The sequence below is a fragment of the Anabrus simplex genome, chromosome 7 (assembly GCF_040414725.1).
Source record: "Anabrus simplex isolate iqAnaSimp1 chromosome 7, ASM4041472v1, whole genome shotgun sequence".
Lineage (NCBI taxonomy): Eukaryota > Metazoa > Arthropoda > Insecta > Orthoptera > Tettigoniidae > Anabrus > Anabrus simplex.
The window spans coordinates 139,962,119-139,974,824 of record NC_090271.1 but is presented as its reverse complement, the minus strand read 5'-3'; the positions used below and the strand labels follow the sequence as shown (position 1 = coordinate 139,974,824).

The 12,706-nt window shown below is 37.7% G+C and overlaps 1 protein-coding gene across 1 annotated transcript in view; it reads right to left on the bottom strand.

Annotated features, from left to right (window-relative positions):
• MetRS-m (Methionyl-tRNA synthetase, mitochondrial) overlaps window positions 1-12,706 on the bottom strand; it is a 120,807-nt gene that overhangs the window by 12,120 nt on the left and 95,981 nt on the right. Inside the window, exon 6 of the mRNA XM_067151347.2 lies at window positions 5,781-5,972. Within this exon, the coding sequence (XP_067007448.2) occupies window positions 5,781-5,972 (192 nt within the window). The remainder of the gene's footprint in view (window positions 1-5,780; window positions 5,973-12,706) is intronic.

Here is a 12,706-nt window from a genome sequence, read left to right as displayed (position 1 = left end):
TGTTACAGTCATGAAAATTGGTATTTGGAATCTCCTTTAAAAATAAACACATTTTTTTTTTTTTCTGAAAAATGTATAGAAGGTAAAATGAAATGGCGCGTGGCTTTTAGTGCCGAGAGTGTCCGAGGACATATTCGGCTCACCAGGTGCAGGTCTTTCGATTTAATGCCCACAGGCGATGTGCGTCATGATGAGGATGAAATGATGATGAAGACGACACATACACCCAGCCCCCATGCCAGAGAAATTAACCAAGGATGGTTAAAATTCTTGACCCTGCCGGGAATCGAACCCAGGACCCCTGTGACCAAAGGCCAGCACGCTAACCATTTAGCCATGGAGCTGGACTGTATAGAAGGTATCCTAACCCTTTCCTATTCTTACGTCACCGAAAACCTTCGATGTGAAAGTGTGACATTAAACCACTAACAAAAATAAAACGAAGGGTATAAATATATGTTTGTCGGTAGTCTTGTGATTAGGTTACGGTATTTATTATGTCTACTTTATTTGTAACAATTGCATTATAAGGATACCCGAGACTTCAGGAATGTCAAATCTTCATAAACGCTGCCTACCCAAGTATAAAATGCAAATTAAAAAGTCATGAGTGAAAGAGGATTCGAACCCTCATTGCTCTGAAAACTCTAGTTTGTCTACTGTGTATACAGCTACATACAGCATGCAGGTCTACACATTATAACTCCCTATTCACTAGAAGACTGAAAATTCTCACTTCAAAACATTTCTTTCTTACAGCATTATGACCTTGCTTAAAGCCTTCCTTGAATGCTCTACCAGCAGTAATTACATGGCATAAACCATCACATCTGCTGAATATTATTTATGCCCCATAGTTTATACCATAATTTGAAAAAACCCACTTTTCTATCAATTGTGATGAAATGATTAATATAATAGTGAATAAGCATGTCTGTAATTGGTCACAATTGTCACCTGTGGTAGGAAAGCCAAGATTTAAAATGATGAAAATCGCAGTTTGACTATTCATTTATTATTAATTGAACCTTTTGAACTGCAAAATTAACTGAGTGAAAAATTATTTTGTGTGTTGTATAAATATATCTCCATCGAAGAAATTATTTAGGATTGAACAAAATTATTATTACTATTATTAATATTGAGGCCCATGAAGAAAATGGACTCTAAAGAAGAATTTTTTTTAAATGTAACTTGAAGAAATTATATGTTAGGAAAACAGGAACTATTAATTATGAAGATATTTCGATCTATGAAGAATGTGAAAGTTGATGAATGTTGGTTTTAAGGAATTTTGTAATGTTGAGTAAAGGTGCATTTAATATTGGTAACAAACTTTTGAGGCAGCTTGTACCGACACGTGTAGATTTCTAATTACGAAATTGCTAGGTTTCGCAATCGAACTCTCTAGAACTTGCCCATGTAAGGAAGTGTATTTTTATTGGTCGGAATAATGACCTTTTCCATTGGTGAAAACTGAGATCTGGGGAAATTCTGTGTTATCATTGTTTTACTTGTGATCGCTCTATTTCCGGTTTGGGGCTCCTCGTGAGAACAAGGCAACTGTCCATGTCTTTGAATTCTGATCACCTTAGTGGCCGGACGCGCTCTGAGTCCGGCCCGTCTCGTCAATTGATGTAAGTAGAATAACTCTTGCACCAGGATAATTGGTAGACTAATATTCTGCATGTAATCAAAAGTTAGCAGTGCAAGATCATCCCTTTCTTGACATTTTTAGAGTATTGTAGAAGTTTTTGCTCTTCTCTTATGCATGGCTGGTTCAGCCTTCAGCCATTTCTTTTGCAACTAAAGAACAGTGATTTAAGCTTCAGCTCAAGCACCTCACAGATTCAACTGGTGTCCACCTGAGGTCACCTAAGTCGAAGTGTTATTCAAAATATTTTGTATAGTATTGATAATTCTCTTCAACATGTGTGCAGGTTTCAGTTTGAAAAGATCAAACATAGTTTTCACTGACAGTTTTGCATCTAAATATTTCTCTTTTTTCCAGAATAGTAACACTGTTTTGTAGGGAATGATTTAATATGCTTATGAACAAGCATTCTAACATCAGTAGGCTTGGTATTGACTGCAATGTTTTTACCTTATTGGTCAACTGGAGATCTTTCAAGTAGTACTAGATTCCTATAAAAACCAAACCCCATGGCTCTACAGCCCTTGAAGGACCTTGGCCTACCAAGCGACCGCTGCTCAGCCCGTAGGCCTGCAGATTACGAGGTGTCGTGTGGTCAGCACGACGGATCCTCTCGGCCGTTATTCTTGGCTTTCTAAACTGGGGCCGCTATCTCACCGTCAGATAGCTCCTCAATTCTAATCATGCAGGCTGAGTGGACCTTGAACCAGCCCTCAGGTCCAGATAAAAATCCCTGACCTGGCCGGGAATCGAACCCGGGACCTCCGGGTAAGAGGCAGGCACGCTACGCCTACTCCACGGGGCCAGCACTAGATTCCTAATGCAGTGAATTCTTCCATCATCACTTAGACCATGTAGGCTAATGGAGGCCTTCTGACACAGTTCTTTCTTTGACTCATTTACAAGAACATGGTATTTGAAACTATGAAACACCCTGGGAAAGAAAACAGTTTGGTGGAGTTTCCTCTGCGCACACTGACATTCTATTATTCCTTGCATGTAAAGATCTTGTTCACCTTTATTTGGAGGCTGTTAAATCTGTTTAATATTAGTATTTGTTGCAACTCATCTATGTCACAGACATACCTTACTGCAGTTGCATCTTGAGCGGGTCTTTTGTTCTGGAACTATTTTACTATTGTTGTTTATATATTCTTTCCCATGCACACAAGAACGTTTAATTATTTCACTTGTATAACAAGCGTTATTTTTAACACTTCTGTGCTTCTTTTTTCATTTTCACCATCCATACTTACGTAGAACACATTAACACATTATTATTACATATTATATATATAATATATATATTATGCTGCATTTGAGTGCAAAAGAATAAATAGCTACTAACAGTTGAATATTGCACAGCATTGGAAACAGCCATACCAACAATAATAAAAACATCAACTTCAGGATACTGTATCCCTGCAGGAATGCATTGGACTACCGTGGTTTCTATGCTGAATTGAGCGACTTGCCCCATAGATACATATTATGCAATAATATCAATTTATGAAAAAGTGGATTTAACGTTGTTTCTAAAATAAGCGATTAATTTATTCAGGCTTATGCTTCTTCAAGGGATTGTCCACAAACCTATGATGGAACATTATTTTTCTCGTAAGAAGTTATTAGCCACGCCCATATTTTAAAAGATCTAGCCACGCCCATATTTTAAAAGATCATGACAGAAAAGAGATTTTTTTTCCCCTTCTTCTGAAATTTCTCTATTTTTCTGACAATGAGGCATATGATGGGCAATTGCCTCCAAAACTATACAAGGTAAAGCCAGTCTTCGACCACTTTGTGAAAATGTTTCAGGAGGCTTACATCCCAGATGACCAGCTATCCATAGACGAAAGCCTTCTCTATATTGGAAAAGTTGCCTTGGTTGGAAGGTCTACATTCCACAGAAAAGATCCCAGTTTGGAATGGAATCTTACAAAGTTTGTGAAGTGAGAACTAGCTATGTGTGGAATATGTTGCGGTACACTGGAAAATCGATAGAACTCGACAATGAAGTACATGGTATTGATGTACCACGGTGTTCCAAGCCGAAGAGAATTGTATGTACCCTGGTAGATAATCTTCTGAAACAAGGATACCTGATAAGAATGGACAACTATTACAGCAGCCCTGAATTGTACGACCTGCTAAATTACCTTAATACTGACGCAGTGGGTACATTAAAAACCAACCGGAAAAACCTCCCTAAGGAACTTACAAGTAAAAACTGCGAAAAGGAGAGGAATCAGCTGCTTTTCAAAAGAAACCGATGGTTCTAAAATGGAAGGACAAGAGAGACGTTTGCATGCTCAGTAGTATCCACAATGCAGAAATGATAACTGTCCTTATCAGAGGAAAGGACAAAACTAAAGAGAAACCTGTAGTTTGCATTGACTGCAATGATTCTATGGGGAGAGTCAATCTTTCCGATCAGTACGCCATTACGTACTCAACAGCAATGAAGCAAATGAAGAAATATTAACAGAAAATTTTCCAGCATCTTCTGGACCTCGTGGTATTTAATTCATTCATCATTTTCTGACAACATGGAGGAAAATTCAATCACCTGCAGTTCAGAATTCACCACACTGATAAAATCCTTGAGAAGTACACAGGATCAACCCCACTCTGAAGCTGTATCTGTCCACTTGCTGCTGCTCCCACAGAAAGATTCAGCGGTAGGTATTTTCCTGATGTGAATCCACCATCGGAAAAAGACAGCACGATGTGAAGAGGTGTGTGGTGTATCTGGCAGAAAAGGAGAGACATAAAACCATCTACAGGTGCAGCGACTGCGATGTCGCTCTCTGTGCAGCTCCGTGTTTCCATGCTTACCGCATACAAGAAATGTAAAAGACAATGCACGAGGTGCAAACTGTGTAAATAATATAATTAGTGAAATCGGTCCTGATGTGTAAATTTATTGTGATGAAGAAGTAATTATCGTGAGAAGATGATTAGAACCAGGTTACAATTGTATGTACTTACGCTCATATTATTACTGAGACTGCAAACACTGCATGAAATGTTTCACAACTGCAGTATTTACTTCAGAAATTTGTAGATTAATTTATGCTTAAGTGTATTTCCAGTGCACATGTTTTATAATTTTCCTGAAATTAATATGAAAATTAAGATATTCTGAGAAGAAATTTATATTATTGTAATATTCCAAAGCTATTCGTAGTACGAGACTTACGTAGTTTTTGCTCCAAAAATAAAAGACCTAATCAATACAATATAAAATAGTACTTCAATTTATTTTAATCATGTTACTAGTTTTGGCTTATTGACATTACGCCATGATCAACCAAAAGGTCTTAAAGCACTTAAAAAGCTAATTGGCCATACATATAACAAAAACAGATAGGATAATATTTGAAAATAGTTCTTATCTAATATTCAATATACACTAAAATAAGTCATTGCCTTGAGGATGTAACACAACACTTGAAAATTCTTATGATTTGTTGGTATACTTCAATATAAACCACTGTCTTGAAGATCTTTTTTTTTGCTAGTTGCTTTACGTCGCACCGACACAGACAGGTCTTATGGCGACGATGGGACAGGGAAGGGCTAGGAATGGGAATGAAGCGGCCGTGGCCTTAATTAAGGTACATTTGCCTGGTGTGAAAATGGGAAACCACGGAAAACCATTTTCAGGGCTGCCGACAGTGGGGTTCGAACCTACTATCTCCCGAATACTGGATACTGGCCGCACTTAAGCGACTGCAGCTATCGAGCTCGGTTCTTGAAGATCTATACACGCTGAACACTTGTATAAAATTAAAAGCAATTGGTGAAAAAATTAAGATAGAATAGATTGATGTTAAACTAGATCTAAGATGATTGCCCGGATCCAATGTGTAGGGGAATATGCTGACCTCGTCTGGTACTTGGATTTGAAAAGTTTTTGTAAATAATCCTTTCAAAATGTATATTTACTTCTTCCGAAATTTCATTTAAATTATGAGATGGATTACTTTTTTTATCTAAGATTCATAAATATGTTCTCGTAGATATTCATCAGGTTGCTTTTCTTACATGTACATAATATTCAAAGGTCTTGTTCCAGAGAAGTATATGCATGATTATAATCCAACATGTGGTATAACCTTACCTGGCAGTGCAGACACTGTATCTACTAATCTTCTAGCATCATCAGAGCAATACTGATCAAAATCATGTTGGCAAAACTTAGGGAATACATGTAAAGGATTAAGGGCAGCTCCACAACATCTATTCAACAAGTTTCCAAATGTATCAGCAAGCTCAGCATTCAAGATATGAACTGCTTTGGTTTCACTGTAATCTGAAATAATAACAAAAACAAAATACCATCAGAGGCAAAATATAGGTAGTAAAATAGCCACATCTCTAAAGAACATCTCCTCTAACGTTAATACTGAAGTTTGCACAGAATGTGAATTACGGTTAAAAAAAATAAATAAAAAAAAATAAAATAAATAAATAAATAAATAAATAAATAAATAAATAAATAAATAAATAAATAAATAAATAAATAAATAAATAAATAAATAAATGATACAATCAGGAAAGGTTGGACTTCAGATATCTTTTGAGAAGGCCAAATTCATGACCAATATAAGAGATGCACCTATAGAACTAAAACCAGGGAATGGAAAAATCAACAAAGTTACTCATTTTAATTATTGCATCGCTTGACCAAGAAAAGTCAATTTTGAAATAATTCCACAAATGCAAAACTCTATGAATTAATTCATCATTGTTATGGAATATAAAGTTTTGTACATCAAAATGAAGATAAAAACACAGAATTTTCTTTTTAAGTTATCAAAATTAGTGATATTTTAAAAATAGTCATAATTTGAGATAATGGTGCTTGGTCATTTGGTGTTTATTATGGGTTTTTTTACTTTTTGTTTGGCATCACTTGACTAACCAACAAAAAAATAATTTAGTCATTCAGTTTACTTCAAAACACTTCAGTGCAGTGTAGAAAAATTACAGTACTTTCCTACAATTGCTCATTTAGATTTGGCGATTCCATGATTTTTAGCGTCTTTCCACGGTTCTCTTTGTCTTGTTGAGGCTCTCCTTCCACCTGGTGGATGCCTGGATCCTAATGCTGCCGTACAAGACAGCACATCTCAGTGGTCAAGCTTAGTCGGCACAGTTCCCCCTGATATTAGCAAAAGAAGTATTCAAGCTGCCTGAGATGCTTCTCTAATCAGTCATCTCCACTCGCTTCTGTAGCAGCCAATTAGCAGTTTCCAAGACAAAGCCTGTCTCCTCGCTGCTTCTTCTCCTGAATCTGGTGCATGGCTCCAAGCATTCATTACCTTCACCTTCTCTTGGTCTTCATCTTTCCAATGAGAATTTCTGTATTGTTGTGGCTTTACATTTGGGAGCAGCCATCTGTGAGCCTCACCAATGCTCAGCTTGTGGTGCCTATGTTGATCAACATGGCCTTTCCTGTATGAAAAGTAAAGGCAGACACATATGCCACTCCACTATAAACGATGTCATCTTTGCGGGCTCTGATTTCAGCAGAAGTTCCATACAAGAGCCCACTGGCTGCTGCCATTCAGACGATAAAAGGCCAGATGGAATGATACTTGTGCCATGGAAAAGGGGAAAATCTCTCTTGTGGGATTTTATCTGTGCTGACACGTTCGCCCAGTCCAATCTTTCCCTTTTGTCTTTGAGTGTTGGAGGTGCAGCCACGAATAGGGAAAATGCTAAAAGAAGAAAATACAGCAATTTGTTAGATAAATTCTTCTTCGTGCCAGTAGCCACTGAATCGAGTGCTACCTGGGGTAATGAGGGCCTCAATTTTATCAAAGAGGTTGGCCAACAGATTGCTCGGATCTCCGGTGATATGCGATCAACTGCTTATCTTATTCAGCGCATCAGCATAGCTCTAATGCGCGATAATGTCACATCCGTTCTTGGGACACTGATGATGATGATGATGATCATGATGCTTGTTGTTTTAAGGGGCCTAACATCGAAGGTCACTACCACCTGGCAAAGAGCTAGATGAAGTTTTTCTTCTTTAATGCATGACTTTGTATTTTTGGATGTTCAGGATACATTACATTAGTCTGACATTAACTTTCTAGACTAGTATTATATTATAGCTTGCAAGGTAAAGGTACCTTATATTAGTTTAATAAGAATATATTTCATCTCTTCATGAATATTTCAAGTTAACTCTCTAGATTTATATCTAATTCCAGCTCGTAATGTTCCTTTTCTGTTAATTCCCTAGAATATGGATTCATTTTAGGTCTTCATGTAGCGAATGGCGAGAGGCAATCAAGATGACATCGAATGTTTCTGCAGTACGAACTATCCCGGGCAGAACTCAGGACGGAAACCTCTGTCGCAGATGCGTCAGAGAGAAAGAAACACTGGCTCACGTCCTGGGTTCTTGCCCCTACGGCGAAGTACTGAGAAACTCACGTCACCACAAGATAAGATCACTGATTGCAGAAGAACTCCGTAGCAAAAACTTCCGTGTATATGAAGAAGTCCACGGTTTGTCTACGACACGGAGCACAAGACGAATTGACATAATTGCCTTTAAAGATAACGACACGAAAGGCTTCATTATCGATCCGACTATCCGATTCGAGCACCATGTCGGCCAGTCTACTGAAGTTCATCTTGAAAAACAGAACATCTACGCGCCCACCATTCCGTTCTACAAAAATAAATACCAGCTGAATGAAGTAGAGATTATCGGCCTAATGATTGGTGCTCGTGGCACAATACCTGCCTTGTTCGTAGAATTCTGGAAAATGTTCGATCTGCCCATCAACAGCATTGAAAGAATAGTTACCACCACCATACGTGGATCAGTACAAATCCTGAAATCTCACCTGTTCGGACCTCCATAATCCTAGAAATCCTTATTATCACTATATTTCTATATGATAAAAACTTTCTCTATCCTGATATGCTTTACTTTGTCCATTGTGGCAACCCGTAATTGCGGGAAGTCGTTGATTCGTTCAATATATATATATATATATATATATATATATATATATATCTGTTCTTGTATTCATTTCCTTGATTAATGATCCATTTAAGCTCTTAATGTATATTTGACATTGACTTTCTAGACTAATATTATATTCTAGCTTGTCATGTACTTTCTCTTGTGCTGTTTCCTAGATTAACGATGCTTTTCATCTTGTGTCTATTTTGTTACCGTAATTCCCATGACTAAGGTACCTTTCTACAGGATCTTTCTTTTAGCTCGTTCCACAGCACCACTCAAAGCATGGCACGGCTGGCACAATAATACTCTGTCGCTTGCCAGTATAATGCGCCCTTTTCCTCCCTACTACTCACGGTAATTCACACTTATAGAAATCCATTTTTAGTGAAACTAGAAGTCTAAAACCTACCTGGCATTACATTTGATGTTCAAAATGTTGTCACTCAGCTGTCAAACATGCCTGACAACTCGTAAATAGGTTTGCAGACACTTGGGGAATCTCAGCCCGTGTGATGTTCGAAATAACTTGTGTAATGTTCTCTAGTAGTTCTTCTCTTGTGTGAGGGTTGTTCACATACACTTTTCCCTTCAGCATCCCCCACAGGTAATAATCACAGGGATTTAAATCAGGAGATCTAGGGGGATAATTAACCACAGGATCTTCAAAAAATTCCCATATTACCTCCAAAGGCGGATTAGCAGTGTGTGCATTCGCATTATCTTGCATGAAGTAACCATTACTCCTTTCTTCTTCTATCAGCTCTTGAAAGAATAGTCTTAGAATGAGGTATATATACTGATCAGCATTTATTGTTTCACAGAAAAATATAAACCCTATAATGCTGCGACCACTTACTGCGCACCAAACTCCTATCTTTACATCATGAAGTGGATGGACATGCAGTTGGTGGGGATTTTCTGCACACCAGTAACGATTGTTTTAACTATTTACATAGCCACTTAAGTGTAGCCATACTTCATCACTATAAAATAAAAGTTCTGGGTCAACATACCCATAGTAAACTGACTGAAGCAATGAGTTACAACATCGAACCCTAGCAAAACTGTCAGGTTCTCTTAAATATTGGGCAGGGGTGGGTTTGTACGATTTTGCTTTTTTAACAGTTTTGTTGCTTTGTGGGCAGAAGATAATGACACATTAGCTAGTACGGCAAGACGCGACAGGGATTTTGTTGGGAGTTGTTTCCAAGAGAGCTTCTATTTCGTCAAGCTTTCCCTCTGTTAAAACGGTTTGTCTACTGCATCATTTCTTGTTAAGAATGGACCCGGTGGTGCGGAACTTCTTTACTAATTTACGTACCGTACTTCTATAGAGAGGGAGGATGCCAAGAAATTTGCAAATGATTCGAAAGCAGCACTCTGTATAAGAAGAATGCTTTGCATAGCACAACACAATGAATACACGTTGTTCTACTGTATACATCACTCGCTAAACATACTATTACAGTAATATTCCTACAGAAACGACACTATTTTAAAGCAAACACATTGAACACGCTACCAATACCACAGATGTTAAACTAAACTATTGCTGGGAAGCAATGGTTATCGCTACTGTACTGCATTAGATCATCTCAGCCGGTCATGAAGCAATATATCTCTCAGCAAATGAGTCACCCGGCCGCATTATCGCCTTCCGTGCATGTTTCCCTGATACAAGGAACGAGCCAAAAAAAGAAAAAGACCCTGCAGCTAATTAATTTATTTATTGTCACTTGGTAGGCAAAGTCCCATACGGCTGTAGTGCCATGGGGTATTACGTTAATTTTTTAGAACAATGATCCAATTAGGCTCTAAATATATGTGTTTTATTTTAAATATCTAGAATAATGATTAATTTAATCTATTCATGTATATTTCATGTTGACTCCCTATAGTCAGAGTTTCTCTAGCTCATGATATACCTATCTATACAGTATTGATCCTTTTCAGCTCTTAATGTATGGTACGTGTTCTCTAGATCATTATTCCTTTTAGCTCCTAATGTATCTCTTTCAGCATTAAGTTCCTACACTTATGTTCCCTTCTAGCTTTTAATGTTTTTGTACCTTAGACTGTTTTTCCTTTTCACCTCTCATTGTATTTGTACCTAGCTCATATTATATTCTGTGAAATAACACATCGTGTGTTATATTTAACATTCAGTGAAATAACACATCGTGTGTTATATTTAACACATATGGTACCTTTTCCTTCACATGTCAGCAATTTTGCAAGTAAGCAGAACAGGTTTTCAACATTAGGATTATACTATACAATGTACGTGCTCGCCATATCTTCCTGTCTGCATATATCATCTGTTCCAGGATATCTTCCCATTTGAGACCCCTCTCCTCCACATCTTATTTCACTGTGTCTATCCAGAGTTTCCTTGGCCTTCCCATTGGTCTCTTTCCTTGGACAGTACAGTCAAAGTATTGTCTGGCAAGTCCCTCATTCTTCATTCTCATAATGTGCCCAGGCCACTGAAGTTTACACTTCTTTATTACATTGGTAACAGGGACCTCAATGCCAGCTACCTTTCTGTTTACTTCATTCTTGACTTTGTCCTCTCAAGTAGTTTAATTCATAGTTCTAATGAATCTCATTTCTGTTGCCTGAATTTTGCTGTAGTCATTGTTTAGTAGAGTACATGCACATGCCTCTAAACCTTATGTGAGAATCGGTACGAAGTAGGTTTTGTACAGGGTTGTTTTTGCTTTCTATGGAATTTTGCAGTCCTAGAGTAGATTTCTGACTTGATTGTAAAAGTTTGATGCTTTTTGTGTCCTGCTGAGTATTTTTTGCTTGACAGTGTTGTCTTTGGGGATTGTGCTTCTGAGGTACTTTAAGTGAAAAACTGATTCTAGTTTTGCTCCTTCCAAAGAGAGGTTTAAGTTTGTTCCTTTCCTGTTGATGGTCATTTCTACAGTCTTTGTTTTGCTTATCTTCATATCAAATTTATTGAATATATTGCTCCACTCAAACAGTTTTTTCTGTACTTCAGCTTCTGTTTCTCCCATTAATAACATGTCATATCTCTCTCTCTCTCTGTATAATCATCATCATCATCATCATTTTCCAGCTCCAGTTTTCTGGGTGTGGTGTATAAGCGCTCGCCACTTCTTCCTGTCAAAGTATAGTTTCTGTTCCTCTATGTCCTCCTACCTGGCATTCCTATTGCTGACCTCTGATTTCACTGTGTCTATTCATCGATTCCTTGGCCTCCCAATTGGCCTCTCCCCTTTCACTTCTCTGTCAAAGCAATTCCTTGCTGTTCTCATTCTGTCTATCCTCATAACATGCCCAAACCATTGTAGCCTCAGTCTTCCTAAAAGCTTGGTAACAGGTATTTTGAAGCCAGCCTGTTTCTGTTTGCTTCATTTCTAATCTTGTCCTTCCTGGTTTTTTTGTTCATTGTTCTGATGAATTTCATTTCTGTTGACTGGATTTTACTATTTGCCTCATTATGCAGGGCAAATGTTTTGAGCCCATTTGGTGAGAATTGGAATGAAGTAGGTATAAAACATGAGAGGATTCATCGTGCTGACCACGTGACACCTCATAATCTGCAGGCCTTCGGGCTGAGCAGCGGTGCTTGGTAGGCCAAAGCCCTTCAAGGGCTGTAGTGCCATGGGGTTTGTTTGTTGGGTTATAAAGCATGGTCAGTTTTTTTACTGTGGTATTTTATCATCCCAAAATAGATTTCTCAGTTGAAAATAAAATTGAGAAGCTTTCTGAGTCCTATTATTTCTTGGTTTATTGTATTATCTTTTGAAAGGATACTTCCAAGGTATTTGAAGTTAGAAACAGACTGTAACAGAGTTCCTTCCAGGAAAAGGTTTGAATCTGTGCCTTTCCTGTTGATAGTCATTTCAACAGTTTTTGTTTTACTGATGTTTAGTCCATATTCTTTAAACTTGCCATTCTAGAGATTTAGTTTCTCGTGCACTTCTGCTTCATTTTCTCCCCAGATCAGAACATCATCTGCAAATATTAGCAATATTTTTAATTTGATATAATGGTGCTTGATCATTTGATGCTTATTATGG